General features: G+C 28.8%; 1 protein-coding gene across 1 annotated transcript in view; it reads right to left on the reverse strand.

Moving 5' to 3' along the window:
• Positions 1-17,287, reverse strand: part of glu (structural maintenance of chromosomes 4-like protein gluon) — a 92,409-nt gene extending 75,122 nt beyond the window's left edge. Inside the window, exons 1-5 of the mRNA XM_067271526.1 lie at positions 17,127-17,287; positions 13,801-13,905; positions 8,235-8,377; positions 4,039-4,230; positions 765-941 (exon numbers count right to left, since the gene is read on the reverse strand). Of these exons, the coding sequence (XP_067127627.1) occupies positions 765-941; positions 4,039-4,230; positions 8,235-8,377; positions 13,801-13,885 (597 nt within the window). The 5' untranslated portion in view covers positions 13,886-13,905; positions 17,127-17,287. The remainder of the gene's footprint in view (positions 1-764; positions 942-4,038; positions 4,231-8,234; positions 8,378-13,800; positions 13,906-17,126) is intronic.
• Between the last annotated feature and the right edge of the window lie 2,015 nt (positions 17,288-19,302).

A 19,302-nucleotide genomic window follows, 5' to 3' on the forward strand; every position in this document is an offset into this window, starting at 1 on the left:
CAAAGTTTTAGAGTAAAAACTTGTTCCTTTTTTACCTGATGTAACACATTTGTTTTTTAAATGCGTCCTATTCAGAGGGACGTATAACCTCACTTAAACCAGCCTGCCGGCACTCCCCAGGATAAACTGGCATGCTGGATTTTACCATGCTGGTTTTATAGAAATATCTGATTTCATGGTCTCCCTGGATAGACCAACATGCTGGACAATCCACAAAAATATGATACAATAACTAAAATAATAAAATCCATTGCTATTAACAACACCTGTACTTTTACTTGTAGAAAATGCAAAATTAAATTATTTGAAATTTTAGTTTAGCTTTCAAATCTAATTTGTGATATATATCTACATTAGATACTAACATATTTAACCAATATATTAATACAGTTCAACTATTTCAATATAAAATCATGCATGGTTTATTACTTAAAAACGTTAAAGAATTATGAGATATCAAAATAAATTTTAAGGTTTTCACTTTTAATTTTTATTTAATAAAACAAAACCGAAATAACAGTGCATACTTAAAACATGTAAAAGTTTCAAAATGGTAGAAAGGCAATAACACCAGTAAATTAAGCATTTAAAAACTGTTTTAAATTTATATATTTGTAAAGCTGTTTTAAAAATTTCAAAACTAAAAATTGATATTGTTTCAGAAATAAATATATAAATAAATTAATTACTTAAATTTTTCATAACAAATAATTTGTTAAATTAAAATATGTTAAGTTCTTTGTGGAGACATAAATTATAAATACCTGTAGAATTAAAAATCGATTATGATCTAAATCAATTCCATGTGATCGCAAAAGGCGTGCCACTTCTTTAAACTGTGTTCTTTTCCCATTGATAGCATAATAAGAACTATTATCTTTAAATGCAGTCCTTTGTATATAAAATTGTGAATTAGGAACAACTTCAAAGCTATCTCCAGGCTACAAAAATAATTTAATATTTATTATTTTATTTATAAATTAAAATAAATTTTATAGTAAAATAAAAATCATCTCATTCCTTTTGTTATTAAGAATAAGAATAAAATATTTTGTTTTCATTCTTTTTGTTAAATAAAACAAAAAATTTTTAAAAATACATATCTGCAAATCCTTATTGTTGTAAATGCCAAAAAATAAACTTTTCAGGAGAGGTATAAAAAACACTTTTTCTAGTGAATAAATTCATTTGAATTTTACAATAAAATGGTAAAAAACTCACTAGGTTACAAATTCTCTGAAATATCAAAATGACATAAATATAAGTTGTAACATTTTAAGTACCAAAAGTCATGTGATCTGCACTCTGGTGCTTTAAACATTATGGCTTCACATAAATTCAACGTCAAAATACAGCCACTTACAGTGCCACTATCGCTTCATTTTTTTTTATTTTTTGCAGCAGAAAGCATTGCATTTATAATTTAATTCTTCAATAAAACAAATTTAGAAATAAATGTCATTTACAACGTTATGGTATTGCACACTTCAATTATGTACAATATACTTACAACTAATATCATTCAAGAAATTTAATTTTAGATCAATCAAGATAATTTTTAAAAAATAAACTGAATTTTTATCTTTTACATGTGCACAAGACAATTGTGAATTATATTATTTTTTTCAATAAGTTTATTCATTATATCATTAATTACAACAAATATTGCTTAACAAATAAGAATTTGGATATTTACGAACTAGTCAGTCGAATATTTTGAACACTTCCAAAATGAATACAAACAACATCCAAATAATGATTAAATGGTATGTCAATGAGAATTATTCATAAGTCAAAAATTTTTTGATAATTTGGAGTAATAATTTGAAAATATTTGATCAGCAATGGAAATGCAATTAAATACTGTTTAAGTAATTTAATCTAATACACTGAATACTTTAAATAACAATAAATAATATAAAATTTTAATAAAAATCAATCCACAAAATATAAATTAAAAAGATAAGATTGTACTAATGTCATGTTAATCAATCATTAGTTTTAAAACAGTAGAGTAGCACATTACAATTGACATAATTTCAAAATTCTCCCCATATTCTTCTATAAATAAAAAAATAAAACACACACTATTTGTACTTTTCTAGTAATAACTTTAACATTAAATGTTTTCTGCCAATTTACAGGCCTGTTAATTAGCCGAAAACATCTAAGGAAATAAGGATTGAAGACTCAAAATGCATGCATGAACTGTAATTTACTGATATGTCAAGAACACTCATTTTACATGCAAAGTAGATTGCAATGAATTATGTAAGAAACGATCTTGCCAAAACAGACTAAAAAAATTAATTTTCTTATTTAATGTTTAATCAATACATACTGTACATTGAAGCAGAATAATAATAATAAAAATAAAAGAAGTATGCCTACATCCCATAGTACAGAAAGTAGACTAGAGAAACAAATTAAAATATTAAAAACAGATATTAAATTTATTGTTGAAAATACCATATAAGGAAAAGTTAAATGATTTTCCCCATTAAAATAAAAAAACAAAAACTCAACTAATGAAGGTATTAATGAACCCAAAATGCACATATTAGTTTAATAAAGAAATCTCTTAGTCAACTTTCAAATTAATCAACTGTGGTTTGATAAGTCCTTTGGAATAGCAAAAAAAAATATTAATTTTCCCATTTTTAAAGATTAGCATGTCTAGATTATAATAATTAGTATTAAAACTTCATCATGAAAAAAATATTTTAAAAAATTACTTCTACAGACACTTTCAATTTTTACTTAGGAGACAAATTTTTGTTTGTCACCATTATAAATAATTTATTTTAAAAAAAACCACAAATATTTGTTTTATTGAGTCTATACTTAATAAGAAACAATAAAACACCATTTTCCTATCATCTAGCTCCAGTGCATAGTATTTCATCCACTCGGCTATTGCCGCTTGGAGATATGAAACTTTCAAAGACTTACAAGCTAAACACTAAATTTTCAGAGACTGTTTTTTGGGAAACATTTGAGAAGTGGGTCCTATTATTTGGACAAGGAGCTTATTGTGCTTAACGTTACATGCTCACCAAGTTTCATTCAAATCAGATCTCCCTCTCCTTGTTAGCAATATGAATCATTTTTGAATACCTTTTTAATGAATAATTCCAAATAACATATTTTATCACAATGTTTAAACATTGTGATAAAATATGTTTAAACAGTATTACATGTTCTGCCATGTCAAAATTTTTGTCTCATTCTACCAAAAAAAGATCAAAGTGGAAAAAAACTCATTCCAAAAAATTCCTCACATTTTCTGTCAGTCAATGAAAAATCCCCAACGCCAAGCAGGATTGCACAAAACTTTTTCGTACTCAATGTCACTTCCTACTTTTCTGTCGAACTTGCCACATGAACTTCACGAAATCGCTAGGTGTGTGTAGTTCACGGGACTCCCATTACATGGAAGCGAGACATGCTGCTGTTTTTCCCAAAGTGTGATTTGTGATTCAATTTCACACTGAATGTCAAAACAAACAGATTAAAGTTTTTATCACCATTTGCTATTGCTAGTATTATATTTTTATCATCACTTTAATAAAAATATCGCCAAGTGGTGATTTTGGCACAATCCCTGACTCTCGGCATAAATTCTTATGATAATGAAATTCCCCTATAAATATCCAAATTCTTATTTATAGAAGTGCAGCTACAGCAGTGCTGTTGTTTTCATAAAACAGTTTCACAAGAAATCATAAAGTAATGCCATTACAGTAAATCAGAATGGCATTAAGCAGCTGTGGCCTTTTCTATACTAATAACTCAATTGTAATATGTGTGTTTATGCAAAGAAAACTCTTTTTTCATTAATTGTAGTATCAAAAGTGCCATAGTGGTGAGTTTTGATACTAATTCTTTTTATGGAAATGTTTTTCCACACATCTTGTAGTTTCACCATACTGGACTGCTAAACATCTCTCTAGACATCAAAGGTACTTTAATTATGATCACTCATTACAAAATACTATTATTAATAAAAATATTCAGAGTAATAAAATTTTTATTTACCTTATCAATGATCCTTTGAAAATGTACACTGACAGAACAACTTTCAACATTTGCATGGTTATCACTATTATGAATCAATACACTTATTTTTTTAGATCTTATTTTCTGAGCTCTATAACCAAATACAAAAAGCATTGAATCAATAACATTTGACTTTCCACTTCCATTTGGTCCAACAATAGATGTGAAACTCTGGAATGAATCAAAAACACATTTACAAATTTTCTGAAAATTTATATTATATAAATTTAATGTTACTTTCTCCTTTTTCTAAATTTTGTCTTTTAAAATTAAAAATACAAGTATCATCTTTTAAATTAAAACTATTTAGCATATTATATTACATTCTTAAAACTTTTTTCCAAAATAATTACTAATATTAATGTAAGATGCTAAAAATATGTTTTTCAGGAATCACAATAATCTCAACTGGATCAAGTAACTACAGTACATAATAAACAAATGAAAAAATTTCCTTTGCAGACACCATGATATTACTGTAATATTTTCAAAGACAATTTTTTGTCAATTCATCTAGCTGTTACTTCTTGCATTGTCTAAGTCTAAAAATTTTTTCTGTTAAAATTTTGCTACAAAGTTAGTTTGGTGTTTATAACATTCCACATAACTATTAACAAAAGTGTTTTTTGTAACTATAAAATCATCATTGAATAAAGGTTACTGGGGAATAGTTCAGTAACTAAAGTAAAAAATAACTAGCTGTAGTTTCATAATAGAAGAAAATAGGTTGAGGCAATTATATAAAAATATGTCATCCAATGAAGAACCAATTGATAATAATACAAGTGAAACAGAAGACTATAAAAACATCCACAATCACAATTCTGAAACTGACAAGGTTGAAGACAGAAACATTTGGGGAAATGAAATTATAATGTTTAGGACAGAATAAAAATTTATTTTTAGGAAAAGATGACACTACTAGGTGGTCAATGAATCACCCCAATACTTAAGTTAGAAGAGGAGTTATCTGCATATCAGGAAGACTGCTTGAAAATTGAAGTGAGACAAATGTAAGTACATTGCTTACATTGATAGTTGGCAATTCTCTGATCGAATTTTTAAAAAATCATAGTATGTACAAATATATAAATAAGGAAAATTTATTGTAATTTTTCAAGAGAAAGAGATGCACATTCTACTGATTTGATAGAAATAAAAGTAGTTATAAGTTGGTGTTGAGTCCAAAATATTTACTGCTTATAACCCAAATTTTGAATCTTATTGTTTTATTAACCTGTATAATAAAATCCAAAGAAACTGTACCAGGAACATTCGCCAATCCACCCATTCCATTAAAACTTTCTTCAGATTATCCCAACCACATAACACATGTTATTAAATAGAGTTCTGGAAATTCCACTCTCAGTATCTCAACATTCTGTAAAATTCATCACATCATTCAAAAAAATTAAAAAATATAATTTATATCTCTATAACTTAACACCAGGATCAAATAAGTTATCATTCTTCACTGGTAACACTTGATAATAGCATCAATTCCATGTGTTAACAAAGAATATAACGCTTTTCCCAAAGTGCCACTGCAAAATGCCACAACACAAATGTACTTGAAAGTAGCCACTGAATAGCCAATATTTTTTTAAACTAAAATTTAACTATAAATAGAAACAGTCACTATTGGTACTTAGTTAATATGTTTATGAATTTGCACATATAATACATTTTAATACACATGTTATAATAAGACATTGTCTTGAGGTAAATCTTTTGTAGTACTGTAATTATTTTATGTTATATTGTACTGTAGATTTTCTTTCACTCTAAATGTGTTAAAATAGATTTAATAGATTAATTTGTAATAATGTATTATGAGTGTGAATAACCCACCCTAGAGTCTATAAAACTTATTATCACCTTATCAGTTCACATTAAGTTAAGTTTACAGGACTCTACTGTATTCAAGTTTTGAATTGCCATTGAAAAAACAACATTTAAATTTTGTATCAGAAGTTCCAACAAAACTTCCCAAATTTGAACTGCCTGAGAAATACCAGACAAAAATCAATAAAAAAATCAAAAAATGAAAGTAATAAGAAAAAACATTCAGTGAAATGTCCATGACATTTTAGTCCATGTAAGAAGACATCAAGAAAGTCATGAAGGATCCATTCCCACTGACTGACTCTGTAACCTCATCAACCAGTAAACCCAGACCTCTACATACTCTAATACTTGTTCCACCATTGTATATTTTTGTAAAAAACTTTTATTTGTAAACTCTCTCTCTCTCTCTCTCTCTTATGTTAGTAAAATAAATGTATTGTCAGTATTAGATAAAATAAACAGACTACTAATTAAATTGACCATTTCCTTTTTACAAAGTAACAGAAAAATAAAGTGAGATTCACATGAACAACCCACTCCATGGGACAATTTACAATATACAGTATACATATAAAAACAACATACATGTAAAACTTAATATTAAAAATATGGTCTGTCAGACATTACATGTAACATTAATTTTTATTCACTTAATTAATTAATTAATGAAATTTAACTTACAGATTGGTGATCATCTCTTGAGATAATTCATAATAAAATTTTTTCATTTTTAGTTAATAATTTAAAATCATCAAATAAAAAATTTAATTTAGAGCAGGATTCTGAAACCAATTAAGCATAACTATTCTGGTAAAGTGAATTAATTAAGTACACTATTCAAGCAAGACAACATACCAATGCAACAAGATCAAATAACTTTTAAATTTCAATAAAATTAATTAATTTTGGCAAAAATTATATATAAATTATAGTCAGTTTATTTCCTTTGATGTGTTTAGAATTTCTGAAATTGAAATAATTAATTTTAGTTACTTCAACTTCATTAATTAATGACTTACTGTAAAAAATCCAGCAACAAGTTGCTAAACTTTCCCGGCAACATTTAAAATTTTCATGGTGCCATCTGTTATCATATTTTATTTTAAAAATTTATATTTTTAACTATTATAAAATGGCAAAAAGCTTAATTTTGAGGGTAGGGATGAGTTTTATAAAAAAATTGTAAATGCTAATAATGAGTAAAATCATCATTAAGCCTGACCCTATTGGATTTACATACGACCCCCATTATCTCCCCACCCTGTCGACCTTTAACCACCAAAATTTAATAGCATCAATCCCCTTAAAAAACAAACCTCCCTGCAAAATTTCAGAAATTTTCAACAAAAAGCACAGCTTCAAACAGGATGAACAAAATTGTGCACTGCATACACACACATTCAAACGTACAGAAATTACCCCCAATGTTTTTGCATTTCTTGACTTTTCAAGGTGTCATAAGTCCAAAAATGTAAAAATCTGGGGAGGGTCATTTTTTGCCAGTTTGCCATATTTTCCCTCTGTATAACAGCTGGGAAAGTAAAAAGATAAAAACAGATTTTACAATATATCATAAACAAAACCATCGTACTATCCTTTTACAACTTATCATTAAACTTGCTAATGTGCTGAAATTTAAAAAAGTTATTTTTGCTTGTTTGAATTTTTATTTATTTATTTCCTTTAAAAATAATTTATCATCATCCAAGATGGCAAATATCAATATACATAAATAAAAGTTTGACCATCTAATGATATTTCACCTGAAAATAAAAAGTTAACATTATTAAAAGTATTTAATGTTAAGTCCTGTTTTGTTCAATTAATTCTTTTAATTTTATTAACATGTAAAGATAATTAATATGATAATAAGTGATCATCTGAAGATAGTCAACATTTACGTTTTGTATAGATATCTGTAAAATAAGAGATAATTATGCTTAATTAATAAAACAAACAAACTGCTTTGAATGAACACATTAAAAATACAATTAAAAAAAATTACTAAAACAGTAACATTACAAATTAAAATTATCAAATAATTACAAAATATAGAAATATAAAGACTAGACACACAAACATTTAATTTAAATTTATTTATAATAAAATTTTTATATTCACATTTTTATGTAAATTTAAACAGATTTAACTGAAGTTGTTTTTGATTAATGAAACTGAGAAAATAGTAGAACAAACAATGTTTGCAGACTTACACTAATAGAAGAAGTGTGAATGTGACTAATCATTAGCATAATTCTAATATACAATTTATATATTCCAAAATTTTTCAATGCAACTAAAATATGGTTTTATAATTTGATATTTACTTTATGAAATGGTCCCAATACTTGTTTTCCAGCATATGACTTGAAATTGATGTTCTCAATGTGTGTAATAATTAAACGAGGTCCATTAGAATCAAATGTGCAAGCTGGTGGTGGAGGTGGTGGAATGTAAATATCTCCAATTCCTGAAAATTAAATTGAATCATTAAAAAATATCTAATAAAAAAAAAAACACCAAATAATTATATATCATTAAACTTAGTTTTATTTTTGTCAAGAAAAATGTAGTATTATCAAAAACACATTACAAAAGAAAAGGAAAGAGACATAACTCAAATTCTATAAAGTTATGGTAACTCCAGTACTAATGTATGGTTCTGAAACATGGGTTGCTGGACAGGCAAGATGTAAGCAGAATTCAAGTTACTGAAATGTAATTTTTGAAATGATAAAAGGCTGCAGACTGGATAAGATACTGAAGACATTAGAGATCTAGACACATTCTCCATTAATAACTGTGTAACAAAATATTGACAGAAATGGAAACACGTAAACTGAATGGCAGACTGAAGACTGCCAAAATTAATTGCTCAACTGTAAGTCAAAAAGAAGGGATGTGGGAAGCCCCAGGAAGAAATAAATGTAACTAAAACAAAAAAATTGCCTAATCCATGAATAATATAACAATAACAAAAATTTTAAAAAAATCACAATTTCATAATTTAACTTTTTTATTTAATTACTCTTCAATTAATTAATTCAAATAAAAATCCATTAGTAGGTTTCATTATATCAAAAGTTATATATATTAAAAAATAGTTATATGAATTAAAAATGCATATCTCTTCAAACATCAATATAAGTATTTTTAATATATTGTGTATATTAATATATATATTTAATATATACAGTCGAGTCTGCATAAGTCGACACCCCAAGGGGAAGTGGAAATGTGTCAAGTTATCCGATGTGACAACTAAAGCGAAGATGGAAAAAAACCACAAAACTACAATTAATAAAATACAGAAGTGCATTATACAGTAGTATCGGCTTACAATAAATTGTGTCCTCCATTTACAATTACTCTGTAGATGGAAAACTGAAAAATTCGTTTAGTGTTGTTTGTTTTGAGCACTTAACTGTTTCGACTTTCTTTTTCAACAATCTCGAATGCCTTGAAAACATCATCTTCGCAATTGTCAACTTGTTGGCAAGCAATGTCTAAAGATTCTTAATGCCTCTAGCTGTGAGAAAATGCAAAACTGGATTCTGGTGTGATGTTGATGTAGATTGTATATTTTCTTTTTGTTTATCTGTTATTATTTTATACATAAAATGTTAAGGCATTTTTATTAATATGTATATATACAGGGTGGGCCAGCGAAAACGAAACGGCAGAGTGTTCGTGTTCGTCCAAGCAAAGCGCTCGGACAGGTCGATTTTACTCTCGAGGGGACATCTTTTGCAATAAAGTTTTTGCGATTCTGAATATTAACTAAACAAACATTTTTTTCGAAATAAATGCTTGTTTACTTAATACAAAATAAATGAGTTTTTAAAATTTTTTGTTGTCTGTTGTATTCAGAATCGCAAAAACTTTATTGCAAAAGATGTCCCCTCGAGAATAAAATCGACCTGTCCGAGCGCTTTGCTTGGACGAACACGAAACACTCTGCCGTTTCGTTTTCGCTGGCCCACCCTGTATATATATATATATATATATATATATAGTAATATAATATATTTAGTAATATAATAATATTAATATATTATTATATTACTAAATATATTAATTATGTATTAATAAATAAATCGACTCCCCCCCGGAAAAAAAATGATTTCGCACACACACGAGGAGTGAATTCATTTTTTCAGGAAGGGGGTGATGACTTATCAGAGTGTGGGACAGCGAAAGTATGTCTACTTATCCAGTAGTGATGAGTTAAACGGTGTCGAGTAAACCGGAGTTTTTTAACATTAATGCCTATGTGCGGGACCACAGAAAAGTGACTACTTAACCGATGGTGTCGAGTTATCCAGGTGTCGACTTATGCGGAGTCAACTGTATTTTAATATATTGTGTTGTAGCATTAGCAGTACATAAACATCAATTTAAAAATATGAAAATGGCATTAAATATATCACTCTAAAAATAATTTATCAACATATAGTTTTGATATGTAAATTACACTGTTATTGTAAACATGATATTAAATAATTAAGCATTGTTTTGAAGACTAATACTTAGTTTATTAAATTATTGTTTATTTTGTCTCCACTAATTAAATATAACAACATAGCATTATTGAAAATGAAATTGTATGTTAGTGTTATTTGTTTGCTATTTGGTTAAATTTAATTTGAGCTTTCAAAATTTATTGAGTAAAACCTGTATCTTGATAATATAAGGACAAATTTTTGAACATAAAAAACACACTTTTAAATAAATTTAATTGTCTTCACTAAAAAAAATGAAGAGAGAAATGAGTATGAATAACGGCTAAAAAATGATATCAAGTGACAAAATTTGAAATTTGAGTTTTTAAAATTTAATTCTCAAGCTGCCCACTATCAACTGTCACTGTAATACTAACTGCCATTATTTTCAGTGTGCTTTGAACTTCAGTTGAGATGAAGCATTGGTCTATGCAATACTATATTGCTGCAGGAAAGATATTTATAAAGACAGAATTTATCACAGTTACACAATGCAGTTTATGACTTGTTCAAACAGTATGATGCTCCTAGTTGGAATACTCTGTTACTCTATGTGTCAAAATGGCATCATGAAAAAAGTGTAAAAACATCAAAGCTTCAATATGTCTTCATTCAGTATACCAGACAACATGAATCATATTAGAAAAACCCTCCCTCAGGCTTAGCCCACACAGGTTAGCTCAGAGGTAAGCCATCACATATGACAGATAGGGGCATTCATAAAATCTTACACAAAGAACTTCATTACCATTTAGATTATATCCAAGTTGTCCAGGAGCTTAGTGAACAGTGCAAGAGATAGCAACTTCAGTTTTGTAACAAGCTTTTTAACTTTCTGAGAGTTGATGAAAACATTACTGACAGGTTTCTGATGACAGATGAGGTCCAGTTCCATATGGCTGGGTTTAAAAGCAAACAGAAGTGTCATTTTTTGGATTGAAAGCAACCTGCACATTTCAGCAGCAACTTCTGAATAACATTGAAATGGCAGTGTTCATTTTATCCAGCAGCATTATCAATCCATATTTTTTGAAGATGAGAAGAGTCATGTTGTAATAAAGGCTAAGTACTATTCAACCAATAACAATAACATCTGAGAATTGAGATTAATCCTCATCACTATGCTTCCAGCAATATGAAGCAACTACTCATATCTTACATGATTCCAGATAGGGTAATTTTTCACTTTGGGAAAATTAACTGGTCTGCCAGCTCACCTGATCTGACTACACCAGATTACATTTTATAAGGCTATGTAAAACATAGCACTAAAAAAAAGTTTATGAGCAACAAATGGCAGTATCAGTTTATGAAAAATTTATGAGCAATGTCTGGTCAATATCAATGAGCTAAAATATCAAATTTGCAAGTGTATTTGGGAAATTTCAAGAAACTTGTCAATTATCTTACCTGACCAGGTTAAACAAGTGTATTAATTGCAATATACTCACAATGACTGTATAACTTACATATTATTTTTAAGTAGTGTTTTATATTAATTCTTCATAAGAGAAATGTATCTGTGTGAAATAATGAATATTTACACTTTTCTCTGAATTTATTTTTGTTTTAAATAATCATCACATGTTTTTAGCACACTCTGTATAAACATCAATTTCAATCATGTATCAATAATCAATTTGGTAAATCTTAATATATATTAATGTTATAAATATTGATAATGGCTATAAAAATTCAAATATATCAATTCCAATTAAAGTTTAGCCTGAAATATCATCCTAGTGTTTTTATTAATATGAATTCCACTCAAATTTTGCAATATTAAGCATATAAATATCATTTAAAATATTTTAAATAACTTTATCAGTTCAAGTAAAAACCTTTACAGTTTTAAATTAACTGCCTGTTGTGTTAACTAACAATTGTAAAAAGAGTCGATTTTTTAAATGGAATAATAAATATGTATGCTATATAAGAAGTGAAATTGGATAAACTTAAGTTTGACTTTATGACTTGTTTGAATTTTCAATCAAATAGATCCTTTCAATGTGTTTTAACAGGTTTCATAAGACTATAAATCAATAATATCAAATAATCAAATGTACAGTACAACAGAGTATATAAATTCAAATTTCCAGTGTTTGTTTGAGTTATTTTTTATTGCTGTGTTTGTTTCTTGTTTTTTTTCATTGCTTCTGATAAATAAAAATTTCAATTCCCAATGTTTTAGAATACAAAAACAGTAAATCCACTTTAATCATTATCAAAAAGTTAAAATCAAAACTAATCTCCAGTTTCTAGAGTTAGAATTAAATTAAAACCCTGAGTCCAAATATTTGACTCCCAACTAGGGTGACCATAGACCATACATCCTGATTTGTCTAGGACAGTTCCAAATTTCTCATTTTTAATCAAAATGGCTAAACTAAGATTATTTTTTAAAAAATTATTTATATTCTATAAGTAACAGATATGTAATATCAATGGTGCTGCTTCTTTATATTGTTTAAAACTCAATTTCTTTAAAAAAGATCTTTCTTTTTAAAAAATAATTGATGAAACTTCACAGTTAAGAACGATAAGTTCAACCGTTGTTATTTTATCTGGACCGCATTTCATCAGAGACAAAGACTACTGGGTTTTATCTTCGTTATTCTTTATTTTACTATGCATTTCGGGTGCAATCTTTTGGAAGATTGCATCCGAAATAATAAGATTGCACCTGAAATGCATAGTAAAATAAAGAATAACGAAGATAAAACCCAGTAGTCTTTGTCTCTGATGAAATGCGATCTAGATAAAATAACAACGGTTGAACTTATCATTCTTAACTGTGAAGTTTCATCAATTATTTTTTAAAAAGAAAAATCTTTTTTAAAGAAATTGAGTTTTAAACAATATAAAGAAGCAGCACCATTGACATTACATATCTGTTACTTATAGAATATAAATAATTTTTTTAAAAATAATCTTAGTTTAGCTATTTTTAGACCCATTTTTCATTTACACTAAAAACTGTCCCAGTTGAACAATAAACAATATGATCACCCTATTCCTAAATCATCAGGAGAATTAATTAATTAAAAATAATGAATTTAAGTGTTTTAATAATTTAATTTTTATATTAATATTCTCTAAGTAAACCTGTAAACATCCATTGTGATGAGCTAGTAGACTCATAATTTTTAAGACTCATTGGATTTTAATTTATTTTTCCAATAAAGAATTTCTAAATCTTCCCACAGCTGGTTATGTATTAATAAACAACACCAACAAAACCTTCAAAATTAAACCAGCAAATATATTTTAATATAAATGTTCCTGTCATAATACATTTATATTAAAATATATATGCTGGTTTAATTTTGAAGGTTTCATTGGTGTTATTTAATAAAGAATTTCACAAATTAGTTAAATTATAACCACATACTAATTCCTCCTGGTTCCTCAACATTTTCGTCTACTTCCATCTGTACTACTTCATCATTCTTTTGTTCATTAGGTTTTCTAGCCATCTTAATTCTTTAGTTATGTTCTGTGAATCAATTAAAACAAAATATTAATATTTATAATTAAAAAAACAACAAAATTTGATTAAAAAAGTAAAACTTTAAATGTTAATAACTATGTTTTCATAGAAACAAAACCATTGAAAATGAGTTTTTCATGCTCTAAAAATTATATTTAAACAATTCAAATAAAATTACAAAACAAAAAATTAAAATTCTTACTTATGTTTAAACTTTAAATATAAGAAACTTGAAAGTACAACAAAAAATGTTAACATTTTCCAGCAAAATGAATAACTATACAATTGTTTCCAGACAAAAATTATATTTTATATTATTTAAACTAGAAGACTTTATTTCAGTTAAAAAATGATAATTAAGAAATTTTTGTCAAATTTTCTTTAGAGAATTCACACTCAACAACCTTTAAAAGACAAAAAGCAGTTTAATAAAAGACAAAAAAAGACTTTAGAGACAAAAAAAGCAGTTTAATAATTTGATATACAGTAAGACCCCACTTAACACAGGGGAGATGTTCCTAGACGACAAAGTGCTAAATGAAACAGCGTTAAACAAGGTCATTTTAACACAGAGTAAATAGGGAAAGGGGAATATGCAACCAAAAATAAATAGATTTTACTTTAATTTCAAGTTATTTTTATATTAATTTGCATAATAATATCAATATGTTAAATAACACAAACATATGCACACAGAATGGTAAAGTTTATTTTGTGTGATGAAGGTCCTGGCTCTCCCGAAATTCTTGTTTGAAGTGATAAAGTCGTGTAGTTTCATTTGTCGCTTTTTTCTTTCCTTAAGCAAATGTCAGTAGCAAAAGATTGCATCCAAAACGCCTCATCTTGCTTTTGCACTCCTTTCAAAATCTGGATCATTCGCTACAATTTGGTCAATGATTTCAGTTATCATTACCAAACTTTTACTAAGAAAATCTGTAGAGAAATTCTTTGGGTTCTTCGTTTTCAGAATCACTATTTTCCAGTTCTACACAAATTCCTTGTTCTGCCAGTTTTTGAAGGTCGTCGTCGGTAAGGTTCTCACCAGAACCTGCAGTAACTCCTCAATATCCTGCTTGTCTACATCTCCTATTCCTGCTGTATCGATTAGGTCAACAATGTGGTCAACCTAACGATACAGTGATAGGCTATTCTCGATGGGAATTCTTGGATACATCCAGCCATACGTTCTTCCACTCTCCGTTCATGCATTTATCAGTTAATTCTTGCCAAGCGAAGTCAATGTTGCCTATGGCATCCATGATATTATATTTTTTCCAAAACTGCACCAAATATAGATTTAAGGAAAGTACAGCACTACGATGAATTGCTACCTTTTGCTGATTGGTTTGTGTTTGGGAATAATCATATTATACAAATCAATGAAATGCTGCAATAATTTGAATCAGCGTAAATTTTCAGTGTTTTTTTTTTAAGGCTTCAAGCAGACTGTGTTATATTGAATCAGCATTAATCGAGGCAGTGTTAAGTGGAGTCTTACTGTAATTCTATCAGATAACAACATTTTGTAAAAGATCAAAAATAGCTCAAAATTTAATAAGTTGTTTCTGAGAATATATTGAAGTATAAAAATTGCAATATATGTACAAAAAATAAAATAAAATAAATTAATGCTTGATAATCTATTAACTTGTCAAACAATTAACAACACATGTCATTAAATATAACATTGAGACACACTTTCAATATAAAATCTATACTTTAAGTCTGTATTTTTTGAAGCACATTTGATATTGATTACTCTTAAACATTTTTTTTTTCTAATTGAGTTTTACATAAAGAACTTAAATATTAATCATAAATTAAATAACAGAATCTTTTCAGATACTTAAAGGATTATTTCTATCAAAACAAATACTACAAATGAATGAGTTTAGTGTAACTATTTTTAAACAGAAAATACAAACTAGTGTAATTCATTATATATGCAATACTAGTCTGTAGCAATGAGATTAAAAACAAATTTTATGCTATTAGATATCATATCAATTATTTACTTATGTATGGTATTTTAAAATGATCTGAATCATTACTGATTAGTGAGCTCTATAGAAAATCAAACAATAAACACTAACATTTTTAAGGTGACCAACTTTTTTACAATGAAAAGGAAGACAGAAATAAACTGAATGAAAAAATATTGTAAATAAAAAAAACATTTTATTCATTGCAACAATATAATAACAATATAACAATACACTATAATAATCTCTACTGCATGCGTATGTGCCATGTTGTGTTTCAGTAAGAAGTAAACATAGGCTGCATTTCTTTATGCAGTGCTTTAAAGCGAACACACTGAAACTGGTTTCTAATTGGCCAACACTGCTCGTGACGTCATTTCGCTACACTCTCGCTGCATAAAGAAACGCGGCCAAAGCCACTTGAGTACGGCACACTCTCTCAAGGTCTCCCATGCGGAGTGCATGCATCTCATAATCGCGTCTCACCACACTGTACCGAGCCTTTGTATTTGACATGACAATTCGTCAAGTGTCATGTCAAATACAAACACATCACACACAATGGATCGACTCTGCATCAATCGAATACAGATTTACAGATTAGTCTTCAGATATCAAAAAGGACATGTAAACCACTTTTTGAGGGAGGATGATTGGTCACCTTAACATTTTTAAACGGTTAATTATAAACTGTCACAAATACGGCACGTCTATTATATACAAACTTCGATATAATGCCAATAAATACTCGCAAACAGTTCTTCCCTGTAAATATTAGATACCCACTCTGTATCCGTGAATAACTAAATGTACGATTTTCCATTGTTCTCATTAAACACGCGACTTTCAAATTCAAACGCGTGTAACTCATTATTTGAAGGGCATTTGAAGTACTACGATTTAACGCAACTCGATTTAGCGCCAATTTCAAAGGTTAATAAACAGTGACGCTAAATCGAGGTTTGATTGTATGTAAAAAACAATTATTTTGTCTAACATCTGCAGTAAATATCTTTCTATATACATTTGTACATTTTAAATAATAATAGAACTTAAGTAGGAAAACAATTTCTGAACCTCTCTATTGGATGTTCACGTGATATTCTTTTACATATTAAATATGTTAACATTAACTTACTTTAAGTTAATATTTATGACAATTATAAATTTCAAAATCATCTAAAATTAGCTTTATTTTTAAAAAATTATTTAAAATGCTTTTAAATTAAATTATATAACGTATACCTTAAAGCGAAGTAATAATTAACAGAATCTATAAGATAGTAAAACAAACGAATTAAATATACCAGTTATTCGGCAAAATCGAACCGTAAAGTACACAATAACTTCTCTTACAGAGAACGAAGTAGGAAATCCCGCCATTAAACTTGTTTTGTTTATAAAACAACTTGTGATTGGTTCAAATAATCAAATACGAAACGCGATTCGTAATTGGATAATTTAAAATTTGTCACGTTATATTTATGGAAGAAATTTTAATTATAATTGGTGTAATAATTAAAAGTTGTTTTAATTTATTATTTGAATTTTTATTATAAATATTTATTACTATAAAGTATAAACTTTTGACTTATTAGTGAGGCTTGATTTGTAGTGCTTAATCGTTCATCGGAATATTCCCATAATTACATAAGGCGAAATTGATTTTACAGTTATTTAACTAATAATCATTCGTATATTACCGATCAAAATCAAATAAGAAATTTTAAATAACATGTTCTGCCCAGGGCCGGCCATCGGGGGGTGCGGCGGATGCTACGCACCGGGGCCCCGCGATTGAGGGGGCCCCAACATTATCAAGAATGCAGTATTTTTAGTAATTTTTCTGAAGTAATTAATGTATTAGCAAGAACAAAATCACGCTTTAAATAAACATGCATTAATATATGTTCGTGTTTGTAAATTTTTTTATTTTAGAAAAACATTTGGACCCAAATAGTTTCTTGCACCCGGGCCCCTTTATCGAGAAGGCCGGCCCTGGTTCTGCCCATTGTAGGCGTGAATTATTTTAGCTAATTACTCAGAATGGGGGGCCGGATAGCACGCCGATCTAAAGCTTAAGCTTAGTTCACACTGAGCGCGATTCGCTGGCGAAAGCGAAAAACAGAGCGAATAACACGTCAGACATGACGTCGTTTTTCGGCGAATTTTACCATTTCGCGAATCGCTTCGAAGTTCGGAACAGTCGAGCTTTTTCGGTAGCGAAAAAATTTCGCCACCAATCGTATTCCCGCTAGTTGTCAGGCCGTTCTTGTTGTTTTCAAGATGGATACAGAAACTTCTCACGCAATAGAGTAAAGCTTAGTACACACTGAGCGAATAGCGAAAGCGAATGAGAAAAGCGAAAAACGAGTTTTATTCTCTTAGCGAAGTTGACTCATACAACCAAGGGTGAGTTCTTTTATTCCTCCGCGTAACTCTGCGCGAGCGACATCCGTTTAAAAATTCCTGCGGAACGCGTTCCTAAATTCCGGCGGGAGTGCGCGCCGTCGAACGGCAAAAACGGCCGCTTGTAGCAGTAGTTTACGGTGAAAAGCAACATGGCGTCCTCCATGGCTCAGATAGTTTCGTTTCGGGGTTCATTATGTGGTTTTATGAATGAAAGTAGAAGTTGTGAAAGCGCAAGTTAGTGTACACGGTAATGTATCTTTTCGAATTTTTTTCGAATGGTAGCCGGCATTCTAATTTTTTTCGTGGCTACTCTGAATGCTCTTTCAACAATTTATCCATTTTATAATTGAATTTTACAATTGGGACCCTTCTTCTGCCTTTAAAAGCTCATATTTTATAATTATAGATTCCTCCATCACGATACTATCGATAGTGCTGGTATCGCCATTTTTCTTTCTTTCACTGTCGTTCCTAAATGCGTACAAACAGCAGCGCACTCCCGTAGTAGCGGAGACGCAGAGCGACCGCTATTAACGAACGCACCCTATATCTATCGACTCTGGTGAAATGTACGGATTTAAGTATGAAAAGTTTAACGAAAATACCGATATTTCATGCTTTGCAATGGCTAATTGCGAACAACCGCTTTTATTCCGACATATGAATTGACAATAACATGTTAGTCAGACTTTCCTAAAGTAGTAATCACACCATGCGATTTCTAGCCGCGCAGGATACTGCAACTTCAACAAGCCTGAGTCGGGCGTGTCTTCTCGTAATTACACATCGTTCACTGGCGTTGCAACTCGGAAACACGTGATCCTATAATAAACCAATAAAATTACAGTAGCTTGTTTTAGATTTCTTTCGTAAGTTTAGCTATATTTAAAACAATATTGTTGCTACCAAACTAAAAACAATAAACATTTTCTATCCAGAAATCTAAAAATAGTGCAATCAATGTCGAGACTTTCACTTATCTCACGCCATATCTGCGCTCTTTTATCCA

Source organism: Centruroides vittatus, unplaced genomic scaffold (assembly GCF_030686945.1).
Source record: "Centruroides vittatus isolate TY-2023 unplaced genomic scaffold, ASM3068694v2 contig_4, whole genome shotgun sequence".
NCBI lineage: Eukaryota > Metazoa > Arthropoda > Arachnida > Scorpiones > Buthidae > Centruroides > Centruroides vittatus.